Raw genomic sequence first — 17,656 nt, forward strand, 5'->3', positions numbered from 1 at the left:
GCCCTTCGACTGCCCACAGGAAAGAAGTCACTTCATTTGGTGTACTGACAATGACAACAATCAAGATACTGACAAGCAAGCACTACTGCTCAACAAACACAAAACAAAAAACATTCCCAGGCCTTCAATGATATACAGTATATACCACTGCTACTACTACCAAAGTATTAAAATATAATTCACATTTGTTTTGTCCTTTTAATTACACTATGCAGACTTCAAAGCTGTGATCTGAATCACATGTATACTGTATAAAGGAGTACTACCAATCTTGTTAGTGCAACTTCACAAAACAAACATGCAAGTTTTCAGTCAGAATAAACCTTTAACGTGACATTAAAAAAGAAGATATTTCCCTGTCTGCATGAATTCTGTGGGTTTGAACACTCTTTCAGTACTAAAGTGTTTTGGATTATAAAAAATGCAAATGTTGATTTTAAAATAGAGTTTGGTGACGTTCAGTACAAGTCAGTATATATAGTATATAAATTAGGTGGGAAGGTCAGTATACTGAAACCAGGCTGCAACATTCAGGCTTTGAGGTTCAGCAAATTTCCTGGAGCCGATTTAAGCTGTTCTCTGAGAATGTCCGATGTGTGTCAAGCATCAGTTTTTTTTTTCTTAAAAGCGAAAGCCTCAAACTTCCTCATTTCAAATTCAGACAAGAACTGTTACTTTAACACATCCTGCTGCATTAAATGACTATCCATGTGTGAAAAAAGGACTTAAAAAAAAAGAGTACCATTACTATAATACAATAAAGCAGACACACACATGTACACAAAATATGAAAACAATCAAAATAGTTTTTTTTTAGGTTTTAATGATTATGTTCTGCTCCACCTTTGCATGATTATTGCATAGCACTCCTGCTCTTTTCCTATTAAATTGCAAACCTTTTACAGTCTTATAAAGTGCATGCAAATGAACAGTGGCAGACACCATATTTGCATGTTGAAGTTACTTCTCCATCTGGTCAAAGCACAGATAAAGCTACAATCTTTCCTCAGTCATGATGAAAGACTACCTCACATAGCATCTCTCTGTGTTTTTGTGTATTAAATATTTTGCATAATACAGAATTTCAGAATACCGTATGATGGTGCGGATTATGGATTGGCTGATAACCATTTTTAAGGTTTACCACCTTTTTTTTAAAGTCAAGATAAAGTTAAAACCACCCAAAAAAAATTGTTATACCATTCCTATGGTATATATGCAAGTTTTTTGTTTGTTTTTACAACTATTTAATTTAATTTATCAGGGCAGCAGTATATCCAGCTGAAAAGGACCCTCAACATAAAAAGCTGCTGTTCCTAATTGTTTTAAATGCTTCTTAAAATAAAATATATAGTGCTCAGTGGGAGAAAAGGTTGTTGTCTTCAACCCAGAATTTTTAAAACAATATATTTTAGAGCAGTAATCACAAAACCGTGATATTTTAATCCAAGGTTATCATACCGTGACTTTTATAACGGCCCATATCTTCACTGTAAAAAAACGTAAAAGAACGAACGTTAAATTACAGATATTTACAATAGAATAACAGACGTTAAATTAGAGAAATTGCTTTAATTTTAATGTTTGGTCAATTTCTGTAATTTAACTTCTGTTATTTTACGATACATTACTGTAATTTATCTGCCTTTTTTCAGGTTTTCTTTCTGGCTCGCCAGCTGTCGAAATAAAAACATATAATTATGGATTTTTTTTACAGTGTAGTGAGGATTGCTAATAAGAAAAATGACTGACAGAACTAAACTAGCATATTTATGTTTGCATTTGAAACGCATCTACTGATTACGTTACGCAGACATAACTGTTGTAAATGTGTCGCCTTGCCTTTATTCATTTTCTTTACAAATGTATTTCAGCATTCCAACTCTAATGGCATATTAGCATAAATCTAGCATTGTCTGTTTATGACTTGAGCAGTTTTATGATGAATGACAATTGAAATTTGTGCGCATTTCAACTAGCCGTGACATACAATAAGCCATTGAATGCTGTGAATGAATAGACCAAAATTTACAGTGAACACAGAACTGTGTGATAGTGTGTGTGTGTGTGTGTGTGTCTAATCTATTCCACCCTGGAAGAGGCCAGAACCCTTCCACAAGTGGCCATTATACAACTGCACACAAGCATTTTTAGGAAGGCACAGAGACGAGCTTTATCTCACAGACGATTGAATTTCTATGCTTGAGGAAATGTACTATAGTTCCAAACTTTAGAAATGAAGTACGGTTACAAGCTAATTGCACAACTGTGGTGAGCACTTCTCTTTTACATACCTTCTCGTTCAGTCACTGAGAATCAAAACTACTGAAGAGCCAGCTGGTTCTTTATAAAAATAATGTATAAGAAATAATTCAAGCTACATGCTACAAAAGTAATGTTACTAATGAAATAATGCTTCACTGTTTTATATTAATATACAAGAACTGAATGCCTGGAATAATGAAGTTTGATCTGATATATGCAAGTGAAATAATGAAAAAAAAAAGTTCAAATTAAGCTACACAAGGTCACTTTCAAAATTTAAACTGAGCTAATCCATCAACAATGACAATAATATAATCGTTCTTGACATTAAAAGATGTTTGTGTCGCTTTTCAATGAACTATGGCTCTGTGTATAGTGAATGCTGCATGTAAAACTGCCACCTATAATAACATGTTTTACTCCAAAGTCACTTCATAACTTAAAGGGCTAGTTCTCTACATTTATCCAACTATCTTCCTTTTTACAGACACCTGCTTTATAAAAATGTATACAGGACTGGAACAACTAGAGCATGAGCAAACAATGACAGAATACATTTATTTTAGTGAACTAACCCTTTAATTTGAGTGTTTGAAAAGTATCCCGTGAGTTGATTTTGTAGTTGTGTGATTATTAGTCATGATGAATCAATGAGAGCAGTTAAAGCATTTGTTTATAATGCTACAATTTGGGTATTTCCTGAGTTTCTACTTAGTTGGTGTTTGCAGTTTAATTGAATTGAATTGTTATTTGACAGATATTTACAAGTATCCCATACATTTTAAAATAAAGTCCTGGGCTTGTTTCCATTGTGGTTCTCGCAGTTAAAAAAACAAAGTGTGCCTGCAAAATACAAATAAAGCATAACACAAACTGTACCTCCACATTTTAAAACAGTAACAAAATTATTCTTAAATGCATTCATTCATTTTATTTTTAGCTTAGTCCCTCTATTAATCAGGGGGTTGCTACAGTGGCATGAACCGCCAACTTATCCAGCATATATTTTACTCAGCGGATCCCTTTCCAGCTGCAAACCTATACACAAAACATAAACTTCTAAAATAAAACATCATCAACCACCATGAAAACTAATTATCCTCATCAAACAACCATCTCTAGATCACTATTTTGAACATCCTTAAGTCTTTTATTTACTTGATCTATTTTGGCAATTTGTTCCACATGACTGCACTTGTATATAAAAACATTTTTCCACACTAGACTTCTAAACTTCAACTAAATTAAAAATGAACAAATATTAAAATCTCAACCCCTAGTACTGTATGAATGCTGTCGCCTCACCATTTTAAAATAGTTCACCTATAGGAACCACATTATTAAACATTTTTATGTATCATTCCCAGCTTTAAAAAAAACCTACTCTTTTACTAACATTTAACATACCTAATTCTTTAAAAAACTCTGTGCAAATGTGCTCTAGGATGATTTTTTTTAATTATTCGTACTAATTTATTTTGTGCCTTTTGCAGTTTTTCCTTCATACTCTGTGAGCAGCTAACATACCAAAATGAGGTAGCATAATCAAAATGGGGTTGAATCAAAGCTCCTGCTGATAATTTTAAAGAATGAACATCCGAAAGATCAGCGGGCCTTGCTAAGAACCATTTTTTCCACATATCTTCATAACCTTTCTTGCCATAACATCTCCTGATAATTTATCATTAATTAAACATCGCAAATAATTTACAAAATTTTTTCGACTCAATTTTCAAATCATTAATCCCTACCACAAAAGAATCATCTTCCTTTAATTCCACTTTTGAAGCAAATAAAATAGCCCCAGTTTTACCTATGTGTAAAGAAAGTTCATTATCCAAAAACCAGTTGTACACATTTCTTAACTGTGAACTGAAATACTAATATTGTGGCATCATCAGCATAAAGATAGACTTCCTCTGAATATGCAACTTTTAAATCATTAATATATATAAAAAAAGAGTAATGGATCTAAAATACTTCCTTGAGGAACTCTAAAACTGATTGATAAGTGAGTAGATAAAACACCTTTTATGTCAACTCTCTGGCTCCTATCTGCTTGCTAAGTGTGACATCAAGCAAAGCGGCTTCCGGGTCCAAGCACTCTATCAAACTGAATGTAGAGACTCATTAAATGGTAATAGTAAATGGTTACAAAGAGATACATAAAGTACAGAGACTGTTGTGTACACCATGATTTTATATAAAATAAACTTTAAAGTGTGATATGATTAAAAAATGGCCATGAACGAATATTTTCTCAATTCGAATGAGTAGCGGCTTGGACACGGAAACAGTATACCATACGTCACAACTTAACAAACGGATCGTCCAGATAGGACTGAATCCACTTTAGGGATGCTTTTTTTGCGAGTTTATGCGCAAGAGCGCCCTCTGGCCTTTGGAGGACATTTACTGTTGATCATATAACCACGCTTTCCTGACTAAATGTTCATGACAATTACAGCTTTGCTCAATCAGGTTTGTGATATAATTTCGAATAATTGCCCAACCCTATTTGTACTGTACAGGTACTTTGATGCTTGAACTAGGCCCGTAATGATATCCATCTTTTGTTGTATGATATATTGCACAAAAATATATTGCGATAAACGTTATTATTGTCATTTTAGGACCATTTTATGCGTCTCCTTATATAATGTCAGAATGACAGTGTAATAGCATCACAATTCAAGTACACTCATCCAAAGTACACACAATATTTTATTCTTAAAATATTTAATTTAATTATAGTCAGTTTAACAATGTAACAATGAGGCATTAGAATCAGAATGTGAAAACGCATACCCTAAATACATGATATTAAATTGTAAGGTAAAAAAGTAACATAGACTGCGATATCTGCTACCAGACCTATTATTAGTTATCAGACACCCACATGAAAATATACTATAGTAATTTATAGTAAATAACATAGTGTTTTTGAACCATACTTACACTGACACCTCCAGAGATAAAGATGTCGCACAATCAGCTAGAATGTTGCTAGAATTGTTTTCTTTTTTATGTATGGGTGATATATATATATATATATATATATATATATATATATATATATATATATATATATATATATATATATATATATATATATATATATATATCATCACCCAAAATGATTGAGGTCATGTCCATGTGTTGTATGATGATAAGTCAGTATATTGATTATTGTGACAGTCCTAGCCTAAACAACAAATTCACAAACCTTACTAACACACTATAAAATAATATTTAATCATTTAAATATATATATAAATCAGTGTATTTATCAAAGGATATGTACAACCTGCAGTTCAAATTATCCCCAAATATGGCCAAAATGGCCTAGTGCATGACCCAAATAATACTACTGCTGTGAGAATTCTTCTTCAAACAGCAACGCCACCCTTAATGACAGTTATCTCAATAGATGGCTGCAGTGATTAGAAATGAGAGAGAGAGCGAGAGAGATGGGAGGGGGTAAGAGGTGGAGATTTAAGACCATTTTCTTTTCCCTGTTCCGAAACTCTACGTCAGTTTCCCTTTTTCTCTTCCACTGCCCACAAGCAGTTTATTCTTCCTAAATGGGCTGGGCGATATTTTCACGAGACTTTCATGCAAAACACTGTACTTTCCTGATGGTGTTAATTGCTGCACATCAAGGATTTAAGCCGCTTGGCACTCACATTTGCAAAAGGAGAAGAGAACAGAGATTCTCTCTTTATCAGGCCGTGGAATCATCTTATGGTTTTTTGTGAATCAGTGTAGGCCATTTCTTAAAGTCTCAGCCCTTATCTAGGTCAGACTCAAGACCAAACTATCCATGACAAATCCACCCAAATTACACTAGATGCTAATAAGTTTGTTATTAGCAGTGTGTGAATTATACATTGACTGTTATGTTCTTCTAAGTGCAAACATAAGTGTCAATTAAAAGACAAACTATGCCTCTAATTATACTTTACCTACAGTATATGCTATATGTAGATACAAACACTGACATTTTACAAAAAAGTGCCTATACGGCATCTAACGGTGCTCTAAATCTGACCGTTTTAAACCACTAACACCCCCCCTCCCATAATTCACACCCTGATTATTGGTAAAATTTTAACTTAAAATGCTTCTTATATCTCAGATGCAACAGATATAAAGCAGCTCAAAATTATTTTAAAACAAAAGAAAAATTACTTCGTATGAAAAGAATGATACCACATTAATCTATCAAATCCACAGAAGGTGAAACAGGGGACAGAATCCAGTATCTGAATGAGGTTACTGGAAATAATAGACTATTTAATCCATAAAGCACAGCCAGATTGCCTGTTTTATCGGCCACACCAACGCTAACTGGCTGAGATGAGATGAACCTAAGAAATTTGCATAGATAATAGTTGCACTTCTGGTTAAACAGAGCATCATGGAAAATATTCACATGCTTAAAATCATCTAGAAAAAAAATACTGCTGGTGCCAGACATCAGAGCAGAATCAAATTCAACAAGCAGATAGAGGAAACTATCAACTAACTAACATCACTATTTCTCACTGAAGCTGCGGTCAAGCTATGGGGAAGAACTTATAATAAGGCACAAAAGTCACTGACAACTTTCCTTGAACCAATTTGTGATTGTAAAGCAGCTGAAAACAAAACCTACACGATGCCTAAACCGAAGTTGCCTTTCAAATTATTTTAATAATAATAATAATAATAATAAATATTAGTAGTAGTAGTAGTAGTAGTAGTAGTAGTATTAATGTTGTTGTTGTTGTTGGTATTATTGCCATAAGTTATCCCATACAACACAATAAATAGGCTACTCAAAGTTTAAACGTAGTTTAGTCAGGATCATCAAATTTCCCCGTAAAGCAAATCGGGATGTGATATTTACAAGTAGATTTATTATATCCGAAAAAAAAACTAGCTACTTTGAACAATACGTTTTGTAAAAGTAGACGAAAGCAGATTTTAAAAAGTATCAATCAAAAACACTTACCGAGAAGAGCACAACCAACAAGACAGTTACATGAAAAACAACGGCCTGAAGTAGAAAACGTTGACCCATCGTAGCAGAAAAAAACGATTTGTCACTTCATATTTCTATTGATTTTTCAGAAAAGTTTGTTATTTATATCGTGTACAACAAAACGGCTGCTGAGGCGCGCGTTTATTCATTCCTACTTCAGGTGCTCCTCAACTTTCTTCTCTTCACTCTGCTTGATATGGGCGTAGCAAACTGGTAACCCCGCCCTTTAGTGTATTTTTATTATTTTGACACTCAAAATAATTTATTATTATTATTATTATTACTACTACTACTACTAATAATAATAATAATAATAAAAAGCTTTCTCATGCAACACAAATCCTTAATGCAACTTACTGTTATCAATACATGCTCACAGTTTAAACGCAGTTTATGCCAGGATCATCAAACTTCACAGTAAAACAAATCGCTACAAAAGGGAATTAAACAATGTATGTTTAGCCACACAGGATGTGATATTTACAATTAGATTTAACCCATAAACAAGTAGCTTCTTTGAGCAATAAGCTTTGTAGTAGAAGAAAGCAGATATAAAATCATCTGTCAACGAAATCTTAAAACACTTACCGAGACGAGCACAACAAACAAGACAGTTGTACGGGAAACAATGGCCTGAAGTCGATAATGTTGACCCATCTCAGCAGAAGTCGGAATAAGAGTCTTTTGTTTTTTCTATCGTGTAAAATAAAACCGCTGCTGAGGCGCGCTGCAGCTCATTCCTACTTCAGGTGCTCCTCAACTTTTCTCATCTTCACTTTTCTCTTCACTGCTTGCGTAGGGAACTGTTAGCCACGCCCCTAGTTTCTTTTTAGGCTTTAACCAGCACAAACTACATCAGCATTTATTACAGCACTAGCGGACGTTCACCCTAAGAAATTCCTCTTGCAAACGACAATGTAACTTAGCCTAAAAACAATGCAGTCAAGTAGCTAAAGTCTTAGAAAAGTTCAAATATTTATATAGCTTTTTTATAACAATTTAAAACGGCAAATTTTAGCGCTTTTTTATTATTTAATAAATTCTATTCACTCTTTTTTAAATTACATAATACATAAAGCTATGGCACCGAAGGTTTAATAACTAAATTGGTGTTTTTAAAATATCTTAACATCCTTATTATTTATTTATTTATTTATTTATTTATTTATTTATTTATTTATTTATTTTTCATTCATTTTCTTTTCTGCTCAGTCTCTTTATTTATTTATTTATTTATTTATTTATTTATTTATGTGAAAGTGAGCAAAATGTCTTATGCCTAAAGAATAAACATCTATACCTTAAAAAATGGTTGCCTTAAAATTGCCTTAAAAGCTGAATCAAATTAACCTTATATGAGTCTGTTGAACTTATATAATGTTCAACTGACTTAAAACAGTTTGCATAACGTATAAATTAAGTTAGAACATGATTAACTTAGTTTATTAAGTTACAATGAACGCAAAGCATATGCTGTCAAGACTAATTGATCATTTTTACATTGCAATAATGTGGTATAAAATTACAATACAGTTTGAATGAAGTTAAATTTTTCTGGACCCACTGTTAATTGGCAAATGTTTGTTCTTATATTAATCATAAACTTGCTTCCTTTTAATAAATTACACATAAAAAAAGACTTTGGTATCCCTTTATATGATGGCAGAGTTAGCATGTAGTTGCAATGTAACTTAAAATCAACTAAATTTGTTAGGGAGGCCATCAAAATAAAGTGATACCATCCAGCAGGCACAGGACGTCAACATGACATTAGATTGACGTTGTACCTCAACATTATGGGATGCTGCATTTTGTTTGGAAATTAAAATTGGCTTGACGTCAGAACCCAACATCAGGCCGACGTCATTTTAATTACTTTCCAACACAACCTAAAAACAACAAAATATCAACGTGTAATGGTGATACAACTTGACAATGTGTGGACATAACCAATAAGACGTCGGTCAGACAATGAATTTCAGTTGCCATACCAAAACGGCAGTATTTGACATCAATATGTTGTGAGTTTAAGATGTTGGCTCAAAGTTTTTGGTCACTTTCCAACACAACCTAAAAACAACAAAATATCAACATCATTTCACGTCGTTATTGGATGTCAAAATAGCATTGTCCTTAGACGCTGGTGACCTAAATCAACCTAATATGAATATACTATGACATTGTGCGTCTGCTGGGCAATACTTCTTGTCTTGTGTCAATTTTCTTTGCTAAATGTATTTTATTTTACTGTAAGAGTCTTTAAAATTTTGAAAAAAACAAAAAAAACAATGTGATTCACTATGGAAAGCAAACATGTTCAAACATTATAAGCAAACTTAATTAAAAACAAATTGAGATCAGTACAAACAAGAATTCCAACTTACAGTAAGTGTTATAGAGAATATATATTTACTCTGTGTTTCCTTCAAATTATTAATAACTTATTTCTTCAAGTTATTCATCACATTTCCTTTAGGTCTTAAAAGGTCTTTAAATAGTCTTAAATTTACTTTCACGAAACCCTTTGGAGTCTCTGCGTACACATTTTTTCAATTCACTCACTCCTGTGAATCCACCCATGTCATGAACCAGGTACCAAACATTTTCATACCCTTTCAGGAAAGAATATTCAAATGTTGTCTAACTTGTACCCAAATAACATAAAAAGCCAATCTTTGTCTAAATCAAGCATAATAAATAGCGGGATTTGCTGGTTGTCATTAAAAAAAATCCATTTACATATCAGCTTCCTCAAAAAGAAAATAAATCTTCACGCACCGTTGTGCAAGAAAAACTCTCTCAACTCTTTATTTCTTTATTCTATTTTATTGGCTGTGCCCACTAAGGAACAATGATGTGAATTGTACGTGTATTTTTGTTGTATACTCATGGCATTTCTGCCTTCCTGTTCTTTAATTAGGACATTTACACTTCCGGCTTCTAAGCTCTAGATTGAAAGATTACCTTTCCATATAATTCCAGTGGCTTTGATGAGCCATTAAGTCTTACAGTGCAAAGATTTCAAGGACATACTATAGTAGTATTTAACTAACTTGTGCAGGCAGTTGAGAAACAAAGCATTACTTCAATTAAAATGACCTTCCAAACATTAAGTAAGCATTTAGGAGGTGTTTGTGCATACTGTCAGATAATCAAAACTTTACAAAAATATATATATATATTTTTTTTTTTTTTGTTTTGTTTTTTTGTTTCAGCTGAATAGATCAGCAGCAGTCTTGATTATTTGTTACAGCAGGCCCAAAACAGTGCTTCATTGTGAATGCATTTGAGCACAGTTTTATCTGCACTGTCTTGCACTTTTCTCTGTTGCAACAGTTGCATTTTGGGGGGTTCTCAGTCGTGTTCAGTGAACTATGCAGTCTCCAGGGTAACAGAAAGCACGAACAAGCAGGGCAAATGTAATGACTAAACAGGAAGTGGTCATACATACAGATCTCTGGTGGATGAAACAGTGAAACTCTTATCTCCCCCCGCTCACAAAAGAAGCTTTTTTTACAATGCACTAATCACATTAACCTTTGCTAAAACAAATGTAAATTTTTATATTATTAATGTTAACGTTGTATATGTACAAATAATCTATGAATATATGTATGTGTTTAGTCAAAGTCTAATGTTCAATTGTTATTTTAAAAAACTGTGATGCACAGCTTGCCATCACAACATTTGTGGTTTTTACAGTAAGCGTTGCCATTTACTCTGACTGGACCAGGAAACACACATAAGTTGTGGCACATGACATTTTAAGCTTATTAAAGATGTAACATAAAATCTAATGGCCAGAAATGCCAAAATATATCCATGTAAGAAAATATCTCCTACAACTGAATCTGCAAGATAACAGTCAGAATGATAGCTGACAAATGGGATAGCTTCTTGTTCTGATGAACACAATAGAATTATTTAGAGAAGAAAATGTGGTTATATTAATCATCAGTTTTCCATCCAATTCATCTTTTTTCTTTAGTGATTTTACAATGCAGATTGTGTCAAAGCAGCTTAACATAGATGAAGTCATAAATAAACTGAAACTGCACTCAAAAAGCATAACTCATTGGATGAACTCAGTTTACAGTTTTTCTCGATTGCTTGGATGTAGTTGTCAACTGAAACTCCACATTTTCAAAACAGTTAACACACATGCCTAAACAGCGGCACTCATGGTTAAAATGACACATTTTGCTTGCAAAAGGCACATGCCGTGTCAAAACATTTAACATATGCAACAAAAGCTAGTTTTGCCTTCAAACAACAGAACTTGCAAACAGGTATATGAGCTCTTTCAATTAATCACTGCACAATGGACAACAAAATACAAAATACAGAACTCAGTGCACCACCATTGCTTGTCATTGTAGCCTATTATTGCCAATGCCATTTGTTGTCTTTCTATTTGAGCTGTCAAATTTGCCTTTTTGCAAAGAATTGCATCCAGAATAAGAAATGCTTTGATTAAATTTATATTGAATTCATGACAATTTTCAAACTGCGGATGAAAACTGAAATACTGTAAAAACAGACAAAAGTAATAAAATAGTGTAAATATTAAAGAAAACACATTTAAACCAATTTACAGTCAAATCTATTGGGAGTATAAGACATAGCCACTATTAACCTCCTTCATCCATGCTGGCACAGAACAACACAGACCTTCCACCGTTTTATAAGGTTTGCAGACTGATTGCTTATTGAAGATTTGTGTGAAGGAGTGTCAATCCGGTGCTTCAGTGAATTCACATTGATGTTGGTAGTTTCTAATGGTTAGGAATAGATGGTTTCTATTTGGTTACCATAACTAAAACAATGAAGTTTGGACTGCTTGAATGACATCCGTGTTAGCTGTTTTGAAAAATGGTGTGGAAAATGTGTCAACCCAATGAGAAAGAGTTTACACATTTGCAAGACCGGTCTTCTGCTCTGCTGGGATAGTGAAAATGAAAATGAAGTGGAACCTAGTTTCTTTAACCAGGTCAAAGCAAACAAGAAAAACTGTAATTAGGAGCAGCATTTCCAACCAATAAATTTGTTTAGCACCAATTTAAAAAAAAAACTATTCACAGTTAAATGCAATTGAGTTGGTTCAACCTGATTTTATCAAACAAAAGTAAAAATACATTTGCATTTTTATATTAACTTAAACTCAAAGGTCTGATATTATCATGCATGTCTATCATGTGTTGTACAGGCTGTCAGGAAGCTGAACTCTCTCCCAGCTCTGCCTCCCCACACACACACACACACACACACACACACACACACACACACACACACACACACACACACACACACACACACACACACACACACACACACACACACACACACACACACACTCATACTCATCTGCACTGGTCACTTTATGCAGACACACCATACTACCTCCCAATATGTCACTGACACTTTATCACAATTATCATGTTTACAAGTTCTTTTTGCACTATACTGTTTTTTTATCTGCACAACTCTGGTTTACTTTGCACTCATTTGCTATATGCCCTTAATGTCACTGTATTGTTTACAATTTTTATTACATATGTATATTTTTTAGACCACATTTATGTGCAATGTATATACTGTAAATTTTATTTTTCTTAAACTCTACAAATTTTTTTTTAATTTATATATTTTATATTAATGTTACAGTTTTTCTAGTTTGCTTTGACCTGGTTTAAGAAACTAGGTTCCTCTTCATTTTCATTATCACTATCCCAGCAGAGCAGAGGACAGGTCTTGCAAATGTGTAAACCCTTTCTCATTGGGTTGACACATTTTCCTCACCATTTTTCAAAACAGTTAACACAGATGTCATTTAAGCAGTCCAAACTCCATTGTTTTAGCTTTGGTTACCAAACATAAACCATCTATTCCTAACCATTAGACACTACCAAGATCAGTTTGAATTCACTGAAGCACCGGTTTGAAACTCCTTCACACAAATCTTCAATTAGCAATCAGTCTGCAAACCTTATAAAAACGATGGAAGGTCTGTGTAGTTCTGTGCCAGCATGGATAGAGGAGGTCAATAGTGGCTATGTCCTATACTCCCAATAGATTTGACTGTAAATTGGTTTAAATGTGTTTTCTTTAATATTTACAGTATTTTATTCCTTTTGTCTGTTTTTACAGTATTTCAGTTTTTAGCCACAGTTTGAAAATTGTCAGGAATTCAATATAAATTTAATCAAAGCATTTCTTATTCTGGATCCAATTCTTTGCAAAAAAAGCTAATTTTACAGCCCAAATAGAAAGACAACAAATGGCATTGGCAATAGGCTACAATGACAAGCAATGGTGGTGCACTGACTCCTGCATTTTGTATTTTGTTGTCCATTGTGCAGTGATTAATTGAAAGAGCTCATATACCTGTTTGCAAGTTGTGTTGTTTGAAGGTAAAACTAGCTTTTGTTGCATATGTTAAATGTTTTGACATGATATGTGCCTTTTGCAAGCAAAATGTGTCATTTTGACGATGAGTGCTGGTGTTTAGGCCTGTGTGTTAACTGTTTTGAAAAGGTGGAGTTTCAGTTGACAACTACATCCAAGCAATCGAGAAAAACTGTAAGCACCTTGGGTCTGAGAGTAACGCAATTTCGATTCTCTATATATCTTGTACATGTGGCTGAATTGACAATAAAGCTGACTTTGACTTTGACTTTGACATATTAAAGTATCTTAGTTTTATTTTAAAGTTATCCTAAATGATCTAAAATAGCAATTTTTAAACATATTTCATGAGTTACATATACAGTTGATTGAGACTGGTCTCCAAACTAATTTTAGGACAGTTATTGCTCACTGAGCAAAACAACAAACTGCAGTTTTACTAATTAAGCTGCCAACACCCAAACCATGGGTGCTTCTGCAAGGTGGCAATCTCAACACTCAAAGCATTACTTGCATATCTTCTAAATCTTCAAACTAAAGTGAAGATCAAACTCTAACAATGTCACGGCCACACAAAGGAGACAAAGCAGAAAGCTATCTTGCTCTTAAGTTGTGAGGTAAGTACAGTTCTTTAGCAAACATCAATATAACAAATGTCACTTCCCTGAATCAGGCGATTGAATCCACAGAAGTATAAAGACATCCACAAAGGAGCACAGGAGAAATCACAACAGCAAGGAGAAGAATCCCGAAGGATAACCATCCGACTATGATTCCAGCCGGTGAGTGAATGACAGAGGTGAGTGTATATAGTGAGTGGGTTATTGTAGGTGCAGGTGTGGGTGATTAGTAGTCTGGTGAGGGTTCACGGGTGTGGTGTGTGGTGGATGGTGACTGAAGCTGCAGTCACACAAGCGTTTGAGCTTGCGAAATTCTGTCGTATGGCATTTTGTAAAGGTCTGGGATTAAACAAGATGATTAGACATTTTAAAAAAGCGAGCAATTGCTCCATATTTTAAATTTCTATACAGAAAGGGTCATGTTTTGATTCACGTGCATATGAATGGAAGTCTATGGGGGCAAAAAGTCCAGTGTGACCGCAGCTTGAGTGCTGTGACTGGGACTGAGAAAGTGAGCAGAGGGCTTGATAAACGAGTCTTTTTATTAGCTTTATGATATTTGATTCTCACATTCAATGTACACTTCTAAAAATTAAAGGTTCTAAATAGGACATTTTAATTCAAATATGCCTAAATTGAATTAACTTTTGAGCTTGTGTAACTGTTTTAATCCCTTAAAGCAGAGATGTCAAATCCAGTTTATGGAGGGCCGCAGTTCTGCGCGTATTAGTTCCAACCTTATCTAACTTTTTGAGTCATCCAGGATTGTTTGAAACATACTACAGGTAAATGTGATGAAGCAGGAATGAAACTAAACTGTGCAGTGCTGCGGCCCTCCAGAAACTGAGTTTGACACCCCTGCCTTGAATGTTTTACCATTCAGTATTACAAGTTTGGGTCTTTAGCAGCTTAAATATCATGGATAGATCTTGATGAGGATGATGTATTAGTATTTATTTTCAGCAGAAGATTTTTCAATTATTCTCATCATCAGAACACACTTACACATTCAGCATGTGGCTCATATTCATGATCTCAACTATCCACCATATTCAAAATTCAAATTTTAATCGCTGACAACTTACCAGATCCACCACCAAGTGACAGTTACATTGCAGGCAGTAATTTCTCTGCACTGTAAAACCCAAAAAGTTAGGGTAACTCAAACCGTTTGAGGAAACAAATTGCTACAAACCATTTGAGTTAAAAAAAAAAAACTAGTCCATATGAGTATTGTGAACTTTCTCCATTTAAGTTAAAGTAATGAGATATTTAATTAACTCACTACCCTCAACTGTCACATCCCTGGCTTGTTCCTGCGGCTCCAATCACCATTCTCCCTCACCAACTTGTTCCCTCAGCTCTAATCATCGCTCTCCTTTACCAGCCACCTCTCACCACACCTGTGCACATTCACCAGAATACTAATGAGACACACCTACACCAGCAATCACAGGTGCCCTATAAAGTCTCATCGTTTACAGTTGTTCATCAGGCTGGAATCGAAGTCAGAGGGTTTTACCTCACCTTCTCCCTTGCTCATCTTCTTTCGTGGATGTTTCCCTTCTCCTGTGGACGTTTCTCCTGATTAAGTGACATACAATGATGGTTGAATAAGGATCCTTCTTTACATTGTGAACCCTTAAAAACCCGTCTGCTAAATGATTAAATGAACAATATACTAGTCTGCTCTCCATCCAAGAATATCACTTACCTGCTTCTCTTGTTGAACAATCCACTATGTTTTGAATAAATCTATGAAAAGAGATAACCATGCTTGTCTTCATTGTGTGACTGACATCAACACTGAGTTAGAAACTCTTTTCAAATCAGTAGAATTAACTTTCAGTAAACTTTGAGTTAACTACATTCATTTTATTTGATAAAGTTGACTGTTAGGTTTTACAATGTGCAGTATAGCCATTCAAGCCTATTAAAGGTTTGCTTATAATAATAGTCTTTAGTTTTAAGAAAGTGGTATTTACAAGTGAAACAACATATAAATCAATACTACAATGTCAATTTTTGAATTGAAAAACATCCTGGTGTGCAAATAATCGGTAAGGGTGGTACTGTATGTTTTTATTGACTTGTTAATAATACACTTAACAGGTTCTTTTCTGCTGGCACAGTTATATAGACAGGGTATTTTCAGTGCCAGTAGAAAAAAATGATTAATTGTAAATGTTTTTTTTTTTTCTTTTTGCATAAGACTATATGAATATGTGTGTTGGATTCATATGAGTTTCTGTTGTTTAAGTTTTAGTGGTTAGCATTGTTCTGAACAGGGCCATGTGGTTAGGCCAAGGATAGGGTGTGAAACTGCTTCAAACACTGTATGTTTTGTAGAGGAAGTTTGTTGACATGGTGAACATCTTGAACATAGTTGTAGTTTTTACCAGTATTTTTATTGTTATTTTGAATCTTTATTGATTTCATTGTAACATAAACCTCCTATATTATTACTTTCGTAAAGTTTGCCATTAAGCACTCAAATGTGTGCCATACAGCATCTTTGTTAAATTGTGCTATGAACCATTAGACATGGTAAAGGGGTAGTTCATCAAAAATGAATATTTCCTCACTATTTACTCCCTCGTGTGTTTTGCTTTGAATATTACTTGTGTGGGTGCACATTATTCCTTATAGGGGGTCGTGAGGGGGAAAAGGTTCAGAATCAAGTTATATTCAGAAAATGCAATGTATTTTAAAGTAATTTTTAATCATTTACCCAACTAAACAATTGGACTGAGTGAGAGTTTGTGACACCTAAAGAAAATTTTTTTCTTTGCTCTGCTCAGTGAGAGGCAAATGGCCGCCGGTGCAGTGTATCTCTGAAATTATAATTATTTTAAAATAGGCACTTTCCTTATAAATAAACTGCATAATTGCAATCTGTACAGTTACATTCTCCACTTAAAAAGCCTCGAAAGTACATTATGTTGTCCAACAGCTGCAATATTTGTCTAACTGTATAGTCTCTGCTTATCTGTTTGAGGGTGGAGTAATACACAAGGATGAAGGGTTAAGAGGCTGTACGAGTGCTGTTATTTGCAGAATATCACACAGCTATCAGCCAATCAGATTCAAAAACTGTTGTATAAATGAGAATTAAATAAAAATTATTAGCCCCCCTTTGAATTTTATTTTTTTACTAAATGTTTCTCAAATTATGTTTAACATAGCAAGGAATTTTTCACAGTATGTCTGATAATAATTTTTCTTCTGGAGAAAGTTTTATTTGTTTTATTTTCAGCTAGAATTAAAGCAGTTATGAATAAAAAAAAAAAAAAACATTTTAAGGTCAACATTATTAGCCCCTTAAAGCTATATTTTATTT

At 33.9% G+C, this 17,656-nt stretch overlaps 2 protein-coding genes across 3 annotated transcripts in view; one reads left to right on the top strand and one right to left on the bottom strand.

Annotated features, from left to right (window-relative positions):
* ptprja (protein tyrosine phosphatase receptor type Ja) overlaps positions 1-7,948 on the bottom strand; it is a 57,514-nt gene extending 49,566 nt beyond the window's left edge. The window contains 1 exon segment of the mRNA NM_001136242.1: positions 7,880-7,948. Coding sequence (NP_001129714.1) covers positions 7,880-7,948 — 69 coding nt within the window.
* Positions 1-17,656, top strand: part of esyt2b (extended synaptotagmin-like protein 2b) — an 860,030-nt gene that overhangs the window by 260,186 nt on the left and 582,188 nt on the right. The gene's annotated exons all lie outside the window — the stretch shown is intronic.

This window comes from Danio rerio, chromosome 7, assembly GCF_049306965.1.
Source record: "Danio rerio strain Tuebingen ecotype United States chromosome 7, GRCz12tu, whole genome shotgun sequence".
In the NCBI taxonomy this organism is placed as follows: domain Eukaryota; kingdom Metazoa; phylum Chordata; class Actinopteri; order Cypriniformes; family Danionidae; genus Danio; species Danio rerio.